General features: G+C 42.7%; 1 protein-coding gene across 4 annotated transcripts in view; it reads left to right on the top strand.

Moving 5' to 3' along the window:
* The window catches only part of MTMR10 (myotubularin related protein 10), a 55,638-nt gene extending 39,512 nt beyond the window's left edge, over window positions 1-16,126 (top strand). For all 4 annotated transcript variants that reach the window (XM_007095876.3, XM_042988265.1, XM_042988263.1 and 1 more), the window contains 7 exons: window positions 1,722-1,852; window positions 3,120-3,189; window positions 3,827-3,897; window positions 6,135-6,304; window positions 7,823-7,993; window positions 11,980-12,162; window positions 12,765-16,126. In XM_007095876.3, the coding sequence (XP_007095938.2) occupies window positions 1,722-1,852; window positions 3,120-3,189; window positions 3,827-3,897; window positions 6,135-6,304; window positions 7,823-7,993; window positions 11,980-12,162; window positions 12,765-13,358 (1,390 nt within the window). In that variant the 3' untranslated portion in view covers window positions 13,359-16,126. The remainder of the gene's footprint in view (window positions 1-1,721; window positions 1,853-3,119; window positions 3,190-3,826; window positions 3,898-6,134; window positions 6,305-7,822; window positions 7,994-11,979; window positions 12,163-12,764) is intronic.
* Window positions 16,127-16,737: the final 611 nt, after the last annotated feature.

Below are 16,737 nucleotides of genomic sequence, written 5' to 3'. Positions count from 1 at the left end.
TTCCCATTCTGCATTTCTTTTCCTAAACAAGTTTACCTATGGCTGTGGCTTTAGTGACCATCAGATTTTATCTCTAATGGGACATCTTCCACGTGCAAGTCTCAGAGGCCCTTTAAACTCAATATGGTCCAAAACCAGCCTCCAGCATACAAGCACCGCGCACTCTCCCAGCCTGCCCTCAGAAATCCAGGAGTCATCCTGGATGCATTTTCTTTCACTTCCTTCCCCACGTTGAGCCTATCATCAAATCTGTCACTTCACTTTTTAGAAACCTTACAAACTGTGTCCACCCCAGCTACACCCCTACCATGAGTGCCCTCATTTCTTCCCTCCACGTCTCATCCACTACCACACCCGTGGCTCCTGGCCCTGGCCACCATGGACTTTGCCTTTACCTGTGCTTTCCCATCTCCCGATATTCACCAGTGCTGTTCCCTTCTGGGCTGTCTTTCTTCATGCTTATCCTCCAGCACTCTCCACCCCACCCGCTCGGTACTCCCTCGTTCTTTATCTCTCATGGCAAATATCACTTCCTGAAGATAAGCTTTCCCTCACCTCCTAAATTAGATCAGGCCTCAAGTTATACATTCTCTATGGCTCTCTAAATTTTCTTTATAACACTTACTTCAGTCTTTAATTGCATGTATGTGTTACAGTTTGATTACTGCCTATATTTGCTACTAGGCTATAGGCTTCTTGAGCTGAAGGGACTATGTTTTGCATACCATTGTACATTCAGCACCTAGGAAACAACCTGTGATGTTGAATATTTATTCAATACTTGTTAAATAAATGAGGAACAAAGGAACAGATCTTAGAAAACCAGCTCAGAGAGCCTCAAGTTGTATATCACAGTCTGTGACTGTTACAGCCAGATCTTAGTTTTTTTTCCCCAGGGCCATACCGAAGAAAGGCACCTTTGCTGAAGCAAATAACTGACAAGTGACCCTCAAATGATCCTTCAGGAAAGGAAAAGGAGTATTATTCAAATAATCCCTGATGGGTGTTTTTTACCTTGGTCACATTTGAAATGACCTGTCATGTCACAGTCCAAGCCCAGTATTCACTGCCATGTCTGCTGGTTAGATGCACAGGAAGGGTGGGGGCTGGGGGGAGGCTGCTATTAGAGGGAAGCCAGCAGCACTGCTGGGTGGGAGTTCGTCCTGAACCCTCACAGCCAGTGGCACTTGTAATGTTTTAATTTTATTAAGCTGAGAATTGTTTTGATTCGTTCTATTTTTTCAGCTATCCTGTTCTTCATAAGTAGGACAGGCTCTCTTTGTTGTCAAATCTCTCTCTGCCCCTTTCTCCTTAGACATACCATCTCAGGCCCTCTCTGTGTTTCTCCACAGCCAAGCTTGTGTCCACCACAGGACCTTTGCCCTTACCTTCCCTCTGCCTAGAACACTTTCTCTCAGATCTTTCATGGCTTCTAGTTATTTGGGTTTAGGCTTCAGTATTACCTTCACAGAAGAGCCTTTCTGACCACATGACTTGAACTAGCCTGCATTCACTCGATTATGCCACCCAAGGCATTCACCACAGCCTGTTACTTTATCATTTACCCAACCACCACCAGAAATAGAAGCCCTGTGAGAGCAGAGGCCCAGCCTGTCTTGTTTATCTATCTCCAGCTCTGAGAATAGTGCCTTGGCTCATAATAGGTCTTCAAAAAATATGTGTGGCATGAATGAATGACTCAAGGATTTTGTCTTTATTAGGATTTGTAATGCAATAACTAAAAGTCATCCACAGAGAAGTGATGTTTACAAATCAGACTTGGATAAGACCTTGCCCAATATCCAAGAAATACAGGCGGCTTTTGTAAAACTTAAACACCTGTGCGTTGATGGTAATTTCATTTTTATTTTATATATATATATATATATATATATATATGTATACAGTGAATGGGTGATAACACCAATGCATGAGGCATGTCAGAAAAAGTGATAGCCCTTGAAAATATAGAAATAGATATATTTAAGTAGAGGCACATTGAAATACTTTTGCATGACAGTATCAGAAGCTCTTAGAAAATGGAGTTTAAACTGCTTTTTTGTTTTGGAGGGAAAAAAAAACAGTTACACCACTTTGAAATAAATAATAAATGGTGTGGTAGGATACTTCTATAAAGTCCCAAGGAGAACAGTGAGCTACCCATACAAACTTCCTAAGATTTTAATGCACATAGTTATGTTTTAAGATAAGGGACTTGACATGAATTTCAAACAGAGCCATGTTGTAATCTGCGTGGCCTCAGATTTCTAATACATGTATTAGAATGAGTGCTTCTCAGGCACTTTCATTGTTCCCCAGGGGGATGACTCCCGTGAAAGCATCTCTGGCATAAGTGAGGCCTCCTTGAAGTATACACAGAGTCCTAGTTACCTGGGAGCCAGGAGAGGCAGCCATTGTGGCAGTTCTGCAGGGATGAGGGGGTGCTTGCCTGGAAGGAGAACTGGGGAGGGACATGGTGTGTTAAAAAAGCACAGTGACATGAATTCTTATCAACCATCTGGTAATTGGAACATTACTAAAGCCTGGAGTTTGTGAGGTGAGCGACATCTTGAGACAGGCCACGCAGGACTGAGTCAGGACAGTGCAAGCCCTGCCAGGAAGATGCCCTCATTCCTGCTGTCACAGAAACCGTGCACTGAGAGGCAGCGCTGGCAGCAGGAACAGGGGAGAGAAGCAAGGAGGGTGAGGTTTGCAGTCAGGAAGCTGTGAGTAGGGGGCATCAGAATCCAGGGGTGGGCTGACCAGGAAGGTGGGAACCACTGGCTCTTAGGAGGCAGAGGTGGTTAGACTCTCCAGGACTTCCCTGAAAGCCTCCAGGGGAGTGCTTTTTTTGTTTTTTATAGAACTGTAACATGTCTTCTTAAATGACTATATTATTAAGTGAAAATGCATACTTCCTTAAAGCCAACTAAATATGAAAAACTGTGACATATCACTTAACTCTGACATTGATCATGTAAAATTAAGTTTAAAAAGCCTAAAAAGGTGTGTGCATACATTTTATATATATATATATGTTTTATATATATATAAAATGTATGCATCCTATATATTACATATATATGTTTTTTAGATAAATATTACCATATTTATTGCAGAGCCTTTTGAAGAAACTGAAGAGAAATGGTTGTCTTCACTGGAAAATACTCGGTGGTTAGAATATGTAAGGTTTGTACAACCACTTTCCTTTTTCTTCTTTAACTTTTTATTTTGAAATAATTATAGACTTATAGGAGATGCAAACAGTCCAGTGCTCCACATACTCCTCACGTAGCTTCCCCCAGTGGTTACATCTTCCATAACTAGAATGTGGTATCAAAACCAAGAAACTGACAGTGGTATAATATATAAGCCTTATTCAGATTTCACCAATTTATATGTGTTTTTGTATGTGTGTGGTATTATGTGCGTTTTTATTGCATGTGTGGATCCGTGCAGCCCCCACCACAGTCACTATACAGAACTGTTCCATCACTGCAAGGCCCTTCATGCTGCCCCTGCAGAGTTGCGTCCCCATCGCTGTGCCCTGGCAACCACTCCTCTCTTCTCCATCTCTGTGTTTTGAGATTTCAAGAATGTCCTGTACATCAGCCCCCTTTTTATAAAAGGATTAATGAATTTCCCTGATAGAAAAATCAAAACATACTCTGTTGGAGAGTCACTTAAATGCTGATGAAATTTGCAAAGGTTATTGAGAACACAATACAGCGCGAGATTAGATGTGCTTGATTTCAAGTACTTTTAAAGAAATATTTATAGTGGAAATTTTATTTTCTTAACAGTATTTTTCCCTTTCTCTTTTCAGGGCATTCCTTAAACATGCAGCAGAACTCGTGTATGTGCTAGAAAGCAAGCGTCTCTCTGTAGTCCTGCAAGGTAATTCATTACTGAAAACAATGGTCACCATGCCAGCCAGCGTGGTGACTGCCCGCATTCAGGTAGATGACACTACTGCTAACCCATCAGGGACACTACAGATTCTGCCACAAAGACCGCAGGTAGAAAGGAGTCCGGTTTTCTGCCCTGTGTTAAACCTTCTTCCCGTATTATGGGAAGGGTTGGGTTGCAGCTCCTGACAGAGTCAGACAGAGTGTTAGTCTTGGCAGAGCATCCTTTCTGTCTAATCTTGCTGCGTTTCGAATTCATAAAAATTTCAACTTAAATGCCTCTGGATCACGCTAGATTGGACTCTACAGAAATAGATGGGTATCAAGAAATTGACTGAATTGACACTATGTGTTAACTAACTTGGATTTAAATAAAGTTTAAAAATTAAAAAAAAAAAAGAATAGCCAATATTCTGAATTTTGTCTAATGTTTAGTAGGAGTAAAGTACAATATAATAATGTTTCAGTTAAGTGAAGGATGATTGTTAGGTAAATTTAACAGCTAACAATTTCTAAGCTTACTGATGTAGTTTAATAAACCATGAACTTCCTACCTTATCGTATAATATATTTCACATTACATAGTTTGTGAATATGCTACACTACTGAAGCTTACAAAAGTATTTTTACCAACTGTCAAATTTAACAGACTTTAGCAAAGTAAAGATATTTAAAACCTTTAAAGGGGAAAAAAGAATAGTAATGCACTATTTCAAGTAATCCCTAACTGTGATGCCATCAGAGTTATTTAATTCACACATAAATGCAGACTCTCACAATCCAGTAATCTCTCCTCTCAACCAGTGGGTATTCTAATCCTATTGCAAAAATCCTACTTAGCACATGTCTTGATGGATTTGTATAATACAAAAAGGTTAGAAGAGATACTGAGCCTACATCTTAGTAACACTTTTTTTTAGAACGTGGTTTTGAAATCGTTTATTGAGGTATAACTTGCATATTATAAAATACACCCATTCTGAATGTGTATTTTTAGTACACATACAGAGTGTAGAGTTCAGAGTCCAATTTTAGAAATTATTTATCACACCAAAAAGATTACTTGTGTCCCAGTCCCAGACAACCACTAATGTGCTTTCTGTTTCTCCACATTTGCTCTTTCTGAGATGTCCTGTGTAAATGGAATCATACAAAATGTGATCTGTTGCCTCTTGCTTTTTTTATTTTACATACATGCTTTTGAGGTTCATTCACGTAGCATGTATTAGCAGTTTGTTCCTTTTTATTTCTGAATAGTATTCCTTTGTAAATACCACATTTTATTTATACATTTACCCACTGGCAGACATTGAGCTGTTTCCATTTTATGGCTATTATGAATATGCTGCTGTGAACATTTATATAAAAGTCACCATGGGGACATATTTTTTTTATTTCTTGTGGGTAGGTACTTAGAAGTGAGGAATTGCTCAGTTATAGGAGTTGCTATCGTTAAAAAATGATGTTGGTTACAGGTTTTCATGGACTCTTATCAGGTTGAAGTACCCTTCTGTTCCTAGTTTGCTGAGAGTTTATCCAGAATGAACTTTGGATTTTTATCACATAGATGCTTTTTATGCATCTAATGAGATGATTATGTTATTTTTATCACTTATGTCTATGAAGTGTTACTTTTTGTCAGATGTTAAGCCAACCTTGTTTTCCTGGAATAAATTCTTGAATTCATGAGATAATATGATTTGCTTATATTTTGTTGATGACTTCTACAATCTAATCATAAGGGATACTTGGTATAGTTTTTGTCTGATTTCTTTGGCTGGCTTTCATATCAGGTATTACTGGCATTAGTGAAAAAGACACCAGCTATAAAAGATAGGAGGAAAATGTTTGCCACCTTTTCACATGGTGGTGGACAATCCCATTCCCCTTGTTCACTTCTGAGTCACCATGTGGAATTGCCAGTAGTAAAATTAATGTTCTTAGGAAGCAGAATGGACTCTTGAAAGATTTCCACCCCAAACTACTGAAATGTAAAAAGTGTGAGGAATATGCTCTGTTATTTGGAAAATATTCATATATAAAAGATTATTTCCCATTAAACACTGATTGAGCTGAAAGTCTATAATATTTTAGAGTTGCTGGAATCACATGGATTATTTTGAAGGTAGCTCGGGCAGAGAATAATGTAGTATCCACTTGACCTTCCCTTTCTCGCTCAGCATTTTTCTATGTAGTAGTTATTTTCTTTTCCATTTTTCTTAACAGAGGAGGAGGGAAGAGACTTGAGCTGTATGGTAGCTTCTCTTGTTCAAGTGATGCTGGATCCCCATTTTAGGACAATTACTGGATTTCAGAGTCTCATCCAGAAGGAGTGGGTCATGGCCGGATATCAGTTCCTGGACAGGTGCAACCACTTAAAGCGATCGGAGAAAGAGGTAACAGAATCTCGGTGCTTGTTGTGAGTCTGTAAGTGTACACAAGGCAAAATTCACGTTGTCATGTGAAGAGCTATTCTGTCTGTAAAGAGACCAGGAGGCTTTTTAAATATTGCATTTAGCACCTCTTTGCTTCCTTAGTCCAAGACTACCAATGGATTAGCATCCAAATTGATGTACTTATGAAGATTATTGTAATAATATAGGTAAAATTCCAAAAAAAATTGTTAAATTTCTCCACGTTGAGAACTACTTGATAAAATGCTGTATTATCTCTCTGAAAAGCAAATAATGAGCACATCAGGTATTTCGGAAAATCAATTTTGGAGTATCACATTTTCTTGAAATGGGGCACGTGTGTTAAGAATGGGATGTTTGAGAGGGACATCTTTGTAACAGCTCTGGGCACAGGGGCTGCCATGGGTGCAGAGGTAGGAGAGCCTGTGAAAGGCCCTGCAGGCATCTCACAGAATGGTGGTTTCAGAAGCATAGGCTGACTGAGCAGTACAAACTACCATCTGAGGAAATCTCGACAGCGAATACTTCACTTAAAAGATGCTGGGGGCGTGGGACACCTGGGTGGCTCAGTCAGTTGAGTGTCTGACTTCGGCTCCAGTCATGATCTCACGGTTCTTGAGTTTGAGCCCCACATCGGGGTCTGTGCTGACAGCTCAGAGCCTGGAGCCTGCTTCGGATTCTGTGCCCCACTCTCCCTCCACCCCACCCCTGCTTGTGCTCTGTCTCTCTTTGTCTTTCAAAAATGAATAAACATAAGAAAAAAAAAAGATGCTAGGGGCGCCTGGGTGACGTCCGACTCTTGATTTCTGCTCAGGTCATGATCTCAGTGGTTGGTGAGTTTGGGCCCCACAGTGGGCTCTGTACTGCCAGGGCGGAGCCTACTTGGGATTCTCTCTCTCTCTGCCCCTCCCCTGCCTGCTCTCACACACTCTTTCTTTCTCATAAATAAATAAACTTAAAAAAATAAAAAGATGCTGGGACTCCAGGATACAATAGCTGTCATCAGCTGTTATACTTGGGGCTCCACCATGTGACCTAGAGGCTAATGCCAACTGTTTTCTGAAACTCTGGGAAGTTTTCCGGATGCTGAGCCTGCACGGTGCACCAAAAGCTAATTACAGAAGTTGTTTTTTGGTTTGGAGTTGTTGGTTTTTTGTTTTTGTTTTTCAGCATTCTAAAGAATTATTTCCAGATAAGCTTAGTCACATATTTTAGTATCCCCCATTCATACAGTGACACTTGCCTGTTTTTTTACTTTGCCATTTCAATGATACTACACAAGTAAGGGCTGTGATGTTTATCACAGTTGAACTTACTTCTTAGGTTTGACATAAGCTGGTTTCACCTATTTGCATATCCTTGGCTTAGCTTTGGAGCCAAGTGTTTTAGGCTTAGCTGTTCTCTTATTCTCTTCCTTACTGTAAGCAGTAAGTTTGGAAATAAATGTGAACAACTGAAGGACAACATTAAATCATCCCATTTTCTGTTTGTATATGCCAGTCTCCCTTATTTTTGCTGTTCTTGGATGCCACGTGGCAGCTGTTAGAACAATACCCAGCGGCCTTCGAGTTCTCAGAGACCTACTTGGCTATACTGTACGACAGCACCCACATCTCCCTGTTTGGCACCTTCCTGTTCAACTCTCCTCACCAGCGGGTGAAACAAAGCACGGTAAGAGATACTGTGGCGATAGCTACTTCTCTTTTTTGCTTTTACAACTTTATTGATACAGAATTGAAGTACAGTTAGCCGCATATTTAAATATGTAAATTAAAAGTCTTAAGCTACCATTTTAAGCTGTAATTTCTGAATGAATTCCATAAATGCCTACAAAAATCTAGGAAACTGTTTCATTTTTATGACTGAGCATTTTAGGTATTTTTCTCTGATGTACATTGTTCATAATAAAGCAGTTTTTAGGGCTCCTGGATGGCTTACTCGGTAGAGCATGCAACTCTTAATCTCAAGGTTGTGAGTTCAAGCCCCACTTTGGTCATGGAGCCTACTTAAAAGAAAAGAGGGGCACCTAGGTGGCTCAGTCGGTGAAGCATCTGACTTTGGCTCAGGTCATGATCTCACAGTTCATGAGTTCGAGCCCCGCGTCAGGCTCTGTGCTGACAGCTCAGAGCCCGGAACCTGCTTTAGGTTCTGTCTCCCTCTCTCTCCACCCCTCCCCTGGTTGGTTTCTCTCGCGCGCGCGCGCTCTCTCTCTTTCTCTCAAATAAATTAAAAAAAAATTTTTAATGTGATATGTAACAATTAAAACAGATTTCAAAGATGTAAATTATTACACCCACCTTAAATGTTGTGCTTTTATATTTATATTTTGACATTCAGTCTCTCCAGATGAGTAATTTAAAAGGTCCTCTTTGAGGACTTTTGTTTCCTAGAATAAAAGATGTACAAAGCAAGATCATTTTCTTCAAGAGTTCTGTGGAGAAGGAATTTCAGAGATGAAGCATAGGCATGGTGCTAGACTCAAATTCTTGGCAGGCGCTGGCTGACCAAGTAGCCTCAGAACCAGTCCCACATGCCACACAGCAGTCCTGTTGGGTAGGATGTTCAGTTTCTAGTCACAGTTCATTGACCTAGAGGAAGAATCATGACTAAGGAGGGTCTCAAGCCAAACTTGAAACTAACTTCTGATTGCCGCTGGTAGAACCTTCCAGAACCCTGGGTTCTGACTCACCCACATTGGAACTGACATTGGGAATAGCTGATAAATGTTGCAGTAACCATTCAGAGAAACAGAAAGGAGAGCTCTTGCGGTCCTCAGCCTCAGCACTAAGGCCCTGGTCCAGGTGATGTGGCCTGGTATAATATGAGTCCCTCCTAGGGTCAGAAAACCTGAATCCTGGCCCTGGTCTGGGAGAATGGTGAGCCCAGGTTCCTCATCTGTAAACTGTGAAGCATAATGCTTCACTATTTGCTAAAGAAATGAATTAGTCTAGATTGCGGATGTGAAAGACAAAGTGCACTAGACATTTAAGGAGATGATTTTTATTCAGGCTATTGTAATAGAGAGACCTTTATTAATGAGGAACATCCCAAAGAAAAGGAAGGGGCCTGGGGCTTGTTACAAGAGGAGGGAGATGGGAGGGAGGGGGAGCTGGTCTTACCTCAGAGTAGGGGAGCCGTGTCTCAGTGGGGCTGCTGTCCGGGGGCTCAGGGTCAGAGAAACTTAGCACTGCCATAGGGTATTTATTTTAGATCGGGGAGTTTGTGAAGGAAGTTTTTATAAACTATATTCTGTGCTTCCCTAATAGAATGTAACCTCTCCCAGTACTGCGCTCAGACCGGTGGTAGGCTGGGGCCCTGAGGTGTGGGAGACTATTTGTTCCTAAACTAAATGGTCTCCGATGCGCTCCTTTTCATTCCTCGTTCACTGGGCATCATCCAGTTTGTGCCCCTTGAGCTTCACTGTGGGCTGTGCATCTGGTGGTGTTGCCTGCCCATCATACTCCTCTCCCTTCACTGCCCCGTGTACACGCCCATGCACACCCCTAGTACATGCATGCATGCACACACACACCTTGTGAGCCTTCAAAATGTACACAAAGCTAGGAAATCAGCCTTGTTAGACGTAGAACATCCGATGTAAAATGCCAGTACATCGGCCCTAAGGTCCCAGTGACTGCAGTGCCTCCAGCAGGCACTGAGCAGAGGACTCTGCAGAGCTCAGGTTGGACCCCAGAGACACTCACTCCTCACCCTGCTCCTAGGCTGGACTCTGGATGTGCCCAGATAAGTTTACAAATAGCTTTCGATGTGGAAATAAAAGTTAAATATTTTTTAAAAGTATATCATCTGAGGGTGCCTGGGTGGCTCAGTCAGGTAAGCAGCTGACTCTTGATTTGGCTCAGGTCATGATCTCATGGTTCATGAGTTCAAGCCCCGCATCATCGAGGAGCCTGCTTGTGGTTCTCTTTCTCCCTCTCTGCACTTTGCCCCTCCCATCTACACTGTCTTTCTTGCTCGCTCTCTCAAAATAAATAAATAAACTTAAAAAAAAGTAGATCATCTACTTTCCCTGGTCCATGCTCTAATACTGTATTGTTTTTTTAGCCTGGCCTTTTTCAAAAGCTTTTCCTGGCGAGTACTAGCATGGATCCCTCCTTGTCTCATCACTTCATACTGATGATTTGATGTAACAGCCAGATTGAAGGCCATCAGTGCCACCTCTGCCCTCCCTGGGAAAATGGCTTTTGATGTAAGGTCCTGATTAGCACAACCGCTGTTCTCAGCTTAGTCTCTTCCATAAAGACGTTTCCTTCTCTTCTGAGGCCACCTTAGATGCTCATGGTCAGGTACTCTGTGGAAAATCTGATCTTTGGAGATAAACATTTTTAGTTTTCACATAAAAAAAGATGACTGTTTTCTGTTTATTTTTCTAGAAGGGCCATTAAAACAGCTCTTAATACTGTCTTTTTAAAGGAAATGGGTTGTTTCTACATGCATATATATTTTGAAATTTCAAGTAACTAAAAAGGTTTTTTTTTTTTTAAATATATTTGGTGCTTAATGAGTTAAGTTTTACTCGTTTGCAATAGGACATTTTGTAAAATGCCCTGTACTGTTAGATAGCTTATCTGTTTCCTGCTGGCCCTGAGTCAACACTACGACATGGGTCACACCTGGTCATACCTGTGGTGTGGAGCTGGTGTCCTGACCACAGTGCTTCTTTAGTAATAACAATGAGTTTTTGCCTTTTTCCTAATTTCCAAACAAGTTCTTGGTTGTTTGGAGAATACTGAAAAGTACGGAGCAGAAAATAAGAATCAGTCCTCTCCCACCATCCAGGGACTCGGTATCTTGAGAAATTTCCTCCAGAGAACTAACCTACGTAAACCGATGTGCCAGCCTGCTTTGGCCCTCAGCCAGGATGACGGCCCCTTTCTCCATGCCACTAAGTGCAGCTGCATGGTTTGATGCTCCTCACCTTCTCCACACAGAGGCAGTGGGCTGTCTCCCTGCAGCATTGTGCCCTGCATCAGTAGGCCGCGTGAGCCCACAGTGGGCTGGAGGCAGGCTCCTGGGAGCAAGAGGCCCGGCCTCAGTGTGTGGTCTTCGTGGTCGTGGCCAGATGCCGGGACTGTGTGCACAGGGTCTGAATTCCCTCCTCCCTGCTCCTGGGGTGTGGTTCAGATACTGAAGGTCACTGGATAAGTGACGTGTGAGCGTGGACTTAGAAAATGGGATAAAATAGATGGCAGTGATCACCATGCACAGACTGTCATACACATCCACTCACCAAGTTCTGTGCCCAGCAGGTAGTTGCGTAAATGTATCACGTACTCAGAAAGTAAAGTGCTACAATTACAAAAGTAACTGGGACACCTTGAAGACTTTATAGTATGGCTTTCCTGAAATTTTAATTGTTGTAATAATATATTCCTTGCTCAGAGGGTCCAGCTTCCTTGGTGGCTTCCAGAAGAAAAGGTGCTCTCCTTGCTCATATAGGGTGTGAGGTGTCCCTCTGATCCAAGGTGCCAAGAGTGTCTCTTCTCTCAGAGCAAAACATGCTGCTCCCGGTGAGCTAGAGTTGCTCTAGTCCAGAAAATTCCCCATAGTGAGGGAATGATTTTGGCTCATCAAAAAAAATATATGAGAAAATCATTTGGCATCTTCTCATAAATGTTCAAATATTTATCTTGCAGGAATTTGCTATAAGCAAAAATATCCAGCTGGGTGACGAAAAGGGTTTAAAATTCCCCTCAGTTTGGGACTGGTCTCTTCAGTTTACAGCAAAGGATCGCACCCTATTCCATAACCCCTTGTACATCGGAAAGAGCACACCCTGTGTACAGAACGGTTCTGTGAAGGCTTTCAAACGGACAAAGGTAAATTACAAAAACGCACCAACAATAAAAACACAGTGTTTGCTTACGCCTAACAAAGGTCATATTTTCAGAACACAGAGTATTAAGATCCAGGTCACTTCCCTTGACACTGCCAATGCAGATTTTGAGGAATCATTTGCTTTGTAACTGAAATGACCATGCCCTGACTTTTCTTCTTGGTGACTGAGGTCCACAGAGCTTGCTCAGCATGTAGGATTCAGCGGATAGCAGCTCTGAGCCTGAGAGGCCCCATTCCTGAAGCCCATCCACTTGCCTTTCTTTCTAGAATCAGCCAGATCCTAGATTTCTCCCTAACCCAGAGGTCTTAGAAATTTGCACTTTAGCAGAATGATGAACAGGAGGTATCCCCTCCCTGCCAGGTCGCAGGCCAGCGCTAATGCCCTAGGCAGAGCCCATTGCTAGCTAATGGGACTCAGGTGGAAGAGGATCAGGAGGAGGGTTGCAAGGGAAGGGACAGAATGTTATGACCGCCATTCCCCCATTTTGTCCCCACACCCAGTGAATATTTGCCCCTGGGCCTTTCCTGTCTATGCAAAGGGGGAGGCTCCAGGGAGGTAACGCTGAGGTCGCTCTCCTTCCAGAAAGGCTACAGCTCCACACTGAGGGGAATGCCAACTTCCTTGAAGAACGGGATCGTCACCGACCAGGACCTGGTGCCAAGGCGAAACTCCCTGATCCTGAAAGGAAAGCCGGAGCCGCTTCCACAGCCCGGCGACCAGGCCCGTGGCGCAGAGCAGTATCTCCGAGAGTGGTTCTCCCGGCCGGTGGACCTGCATGGCGCCCTTCTGCCGCACGTCTCCGGGACGCACATCAAACTCTGGAAGCTGTGCTACTTCCGCTGGGTCCCCGAAGCCCAGATCAGCCTGGGGGGCTTCATCACCGCCTTCCACAGGCTGTCCTTGCTGGCCGACGAGGTGGACGTGCTCCGCAGGACGCTGCAGCAGCACCGGGCCGGCCCTCCGGAGGCCCGCTGCCCGGAGCCTGACCAGAGCCGGATGTACTTCCGGGTGGGCGGCCCACAGGCGGCGGGGACGCCAGAGTTCCTGTCTTCATCGTTCCCCTTCTCTCCCGTGGGCAACCTTTGCCGGCGGAGCATTTCGGGAACGCCGCTGAGCAAGTTCTTGAGTGGGGCCAAAATCTGGTTATCTACCGAGACGCTAGCAAACGAAGACTAACACACCCGTTTTCTGAACGTTTTGAGGGGAGCCATAAACCGGCTTCCTCTGAATCAGAATTGCTAACCTAGGCATCAGAGGCTCTAAAAATTTTACGTGTCGGAATAATAGTTGAAATTTGCACTAATATTTAAAAACAAGTCGAGTTAACACTTCCTCACAATTCTTTTTTAAAAGACCTTTTCTTTTTTATGTCCTCTTTCTGTCATTTTCAGTCTGGCCCAGTTTCGGGTGATCTGTAGGCAGACATTCTCCTATTTTTACTACTGTGAGCAAACAAATCAGGTTTTGTCTGTGACGTTTATTTTGTCTGCATCCACTTTCTCCCACCAGCCACTAAAGGTTGCCTGATCCTCAGCCTGGCACCCCAAAGAAACAGAGGTCAGGAAAGTTAAGAAATTAACATTTAGTCTATTTTCAAGAGCATCCGGTCAGCTCTAATAGGTATCAATGTATTTTTCTGGTCACTTTCTATTCTAATTGAACTCACCTGAGGGTTCAGTGTTCCAAGGCTATTATTTATTTTAGATCACCTTGTTTGGGACCGTAGATCACTGTGTTTTAAAACCATGAGTTTGCTGTTAACTTCCCAGGACTAACTTTAAAATGATATGCACTGCTGACTTTAAAAGCATTTGCTATAGATAATATAAACTTAGAAGTGCCTTTGACATTGAGGTATGCATAACACAAAGTAAAACACAGTTTTCAGTTTTTAAAATCAGGGTGTTAACCTACATATTGGTAATGGGCTTGTCACTGCTGAGCTTCATACCAATAGCCAGGAGTCCCCCAAACCACATTTCCTTTCCTCTGAAAGTCAGCGAGGACACAGCGGGCCTGTGGGGTGGTCGGTGTGGGTGTGACAGCGGCAGGAGCCATTGCTGTCGGCACCGAAGCCCACCCTCCAAAACAGAGGGCTGTTGAGAGGGATTTGGGTGTTTGCTGCCCGTATTTCCAGTCTGGTAAACTGTTGTTGGCACTTTACCTTGGAAATAACTAATGAGTCGGGTCACCTGCACAGAGGTCCCTCCTCCCGCCCACACAGTTCTTAGTGGTTAGGTTTAGCCAACAGGAGAAATAAAGTGTACTTCTCTCAAAATACTGCCATTTTAATATTGAGGGAAAACCCTCCCCTCCCCCCGCCCCCGACCTCTGACAGCGGTATTGACAGGGAGAAGGTGTGTTCTGCGTCAGACTGTGGCGGGAACCCAGCCAAAGCTGTGGGGTCGGAGCTGAAGCTTGTTAGGGCGACTGGCGGTCAGCACCATCCCCCTCCTCCTCTGCCCACCCTGTTCCCTGTTTACAGGATGGATGTTTTCAGATTGGGCTGTTTCTTAAACTGCCATCTTAAGCTTTAGAAAAGTTTTATAGTGAAGTGGCTAGCTTCTAAAACAAGTTTTTTCAAAGCGTGTTTTACCTTTATGTGTAATGAATAGCTGTTTCAAAATGTCTGAATTATTTTCCTTTTTAAAGTTGATGTCTCTGGACCTAAAGGGACAGAAGTTCTTACACAGTGTCTTAGGAAATTTGTCTTCTGGATCAACCCAGTTTTTTCAGCTTGTTGCCTAGAAAATAAGGGCTTTTTTCACCTTATATAAATAAATAGCACTATTGCCATTAAACATTTTATACTACTTGATTGGAAACCGGTCTCAATCCCCTTAAAGTCCCACAGCATATCCTGCTATTGAAAGTGTGATAATTCTCCCTCTTTGATTAAACTGCCTTTTTATTATTACAAATAATTCTAAATTGGCGGGGGGGGGGGGGGGTCTGGGAGTGGTTGTTGAGCATTTATTTCTAATTCTCTTCCCTCACACATTTATTTCAACTCCTTTAGTGATTTTTTTTACAAGTTTAAAAAAGATTAGGTACTATTAACATACCGTCTTAAAATAGAAAATGTGCATATTTTTGTATGATAATCAAATGTAGTAAAATATGGTTTTTAGTTTTATTTTTGCTGGATGGTTGTTCTATCATGATTATTGTGCCACAACTTATGCATAATATGAAAAACAACTATAACAGCTTTAAGTCCTGGCCATTCTAAAGCTGCCTGGCACCTCTGCTAGCAAAAAGGATGTGGTGGTGACCGAAGTCCTCCGTGTGGTTACGGATGCTGCACCAAAGAGCGCTTCACACTCTCCAGCCCCACAGCCCCGCGAGCGAAGTCTGTGCCGAGGGGCACCGCACGGGCTCCAGACAGCTTGGGACTTTCTAGTACTGAACTTAAAGATGTACAATGTCTTACTGTTATTTTATGATGGAAACCAGTTTTAAAACCAAAAATGTCTTAACTTTATTTAAGAAAAGTATATTAATGTGTGCTAACAGAGGGTGAAAACTAGTCAACATACCTTCAACAAAATCTGCTTGCTATAGCAGTAACCTCAAGTAGAACTTGATTTTGAGAGAAAACTAAAACCTTTGTGCCTAAAATTACGACCTGAGTTAAAGTAGGATGAGCAGGAAGATGAGAGCTCTTGTTCAACAGTGATGAATGTGAAGGAAATTTTGACTGCTAAATAAAATTTCCACAGAAATTGGTTGTTGTAGTTATCGATGTGAAATCTACAAGAACATAGTGATTGAAGAAGCGAAGGCATTTTCTTCCAGCCACACTTGTGGGGGTGTCATCCAACTTCTTTGCTCTCAAGCAAGGTTGTGATCAGTTAACATTTTCAGCATTGATTAGAACTGGCTGTGGTTAAGGCCATCTGGGTATTAATGGACTATGCCCTAACTTGTCCTTCCACTCAATAAATTACCAAGCTCGGGGCATCTGGGTGGCTCAGCCTAAGTGTCTCTTAATATTGGCTCAGGTCATGATCTCAGGTTCATGAGTTACAGCCCTGTGTCAAGCTCTGTGCTGACCGTGGGGAGCCTGCTTGAGATTCTCTCTCCCTCTCTCCCTGCCCCTCCCCTGCTTGTGCTGCCTCTCTCTCAAAATAAAGAAAAGTTTTAAAAAATTGCCAAACTCGAGGAGGTAACATTTCCCTAAGAAGATCTCAAAATTAGTCTGTGGGGAGACTGGGATCTCCGTCCCTGACTCCTGGTCTTACTGTTCTGGTAAGCTGCCTTCCTACCATACACTTTCCTCCACCTAAGGCTCTCCCAACAGTGATAAACAGCCCTGTTCCAATGATACTGTATGTAGAAAATTGCCCCTCACCTAGTCATTAGGGATGTTTCCAAGGAGAAAGATGAAAAAGGACAACTGTCTTTGATAGACTGTTAATACCTTTGGTGATCTAGGCCCAATTAGTAAGAGTAGGCCTTGACAGATCTTTTAAGTTAAGGAATTTAATGAGAATTTTTTTAATTCCCAGAGAAATCAGAATTTCAATTGTTTGTACCCTTTTTAGATAATCCT

This window comes from Panthera tigris, chromosome B3 (assembly GCF_018350195.1).
Source record: "Panthera tigris isolate Pti1 chromosome B3, P.tigris_Pti1_mat1.1, whole genome shotgun sequence".
NCBI lineage: Eukaryota > Metazoa > Chordata > Mammalia > Carnivora > Felidae > Panthera > Panthera tigris.
The sequence above is the reverse complement of the archived record's forward strand: the minus strand, read 5'-3'. Positions and strand labels throughout refer to the sequence as shown.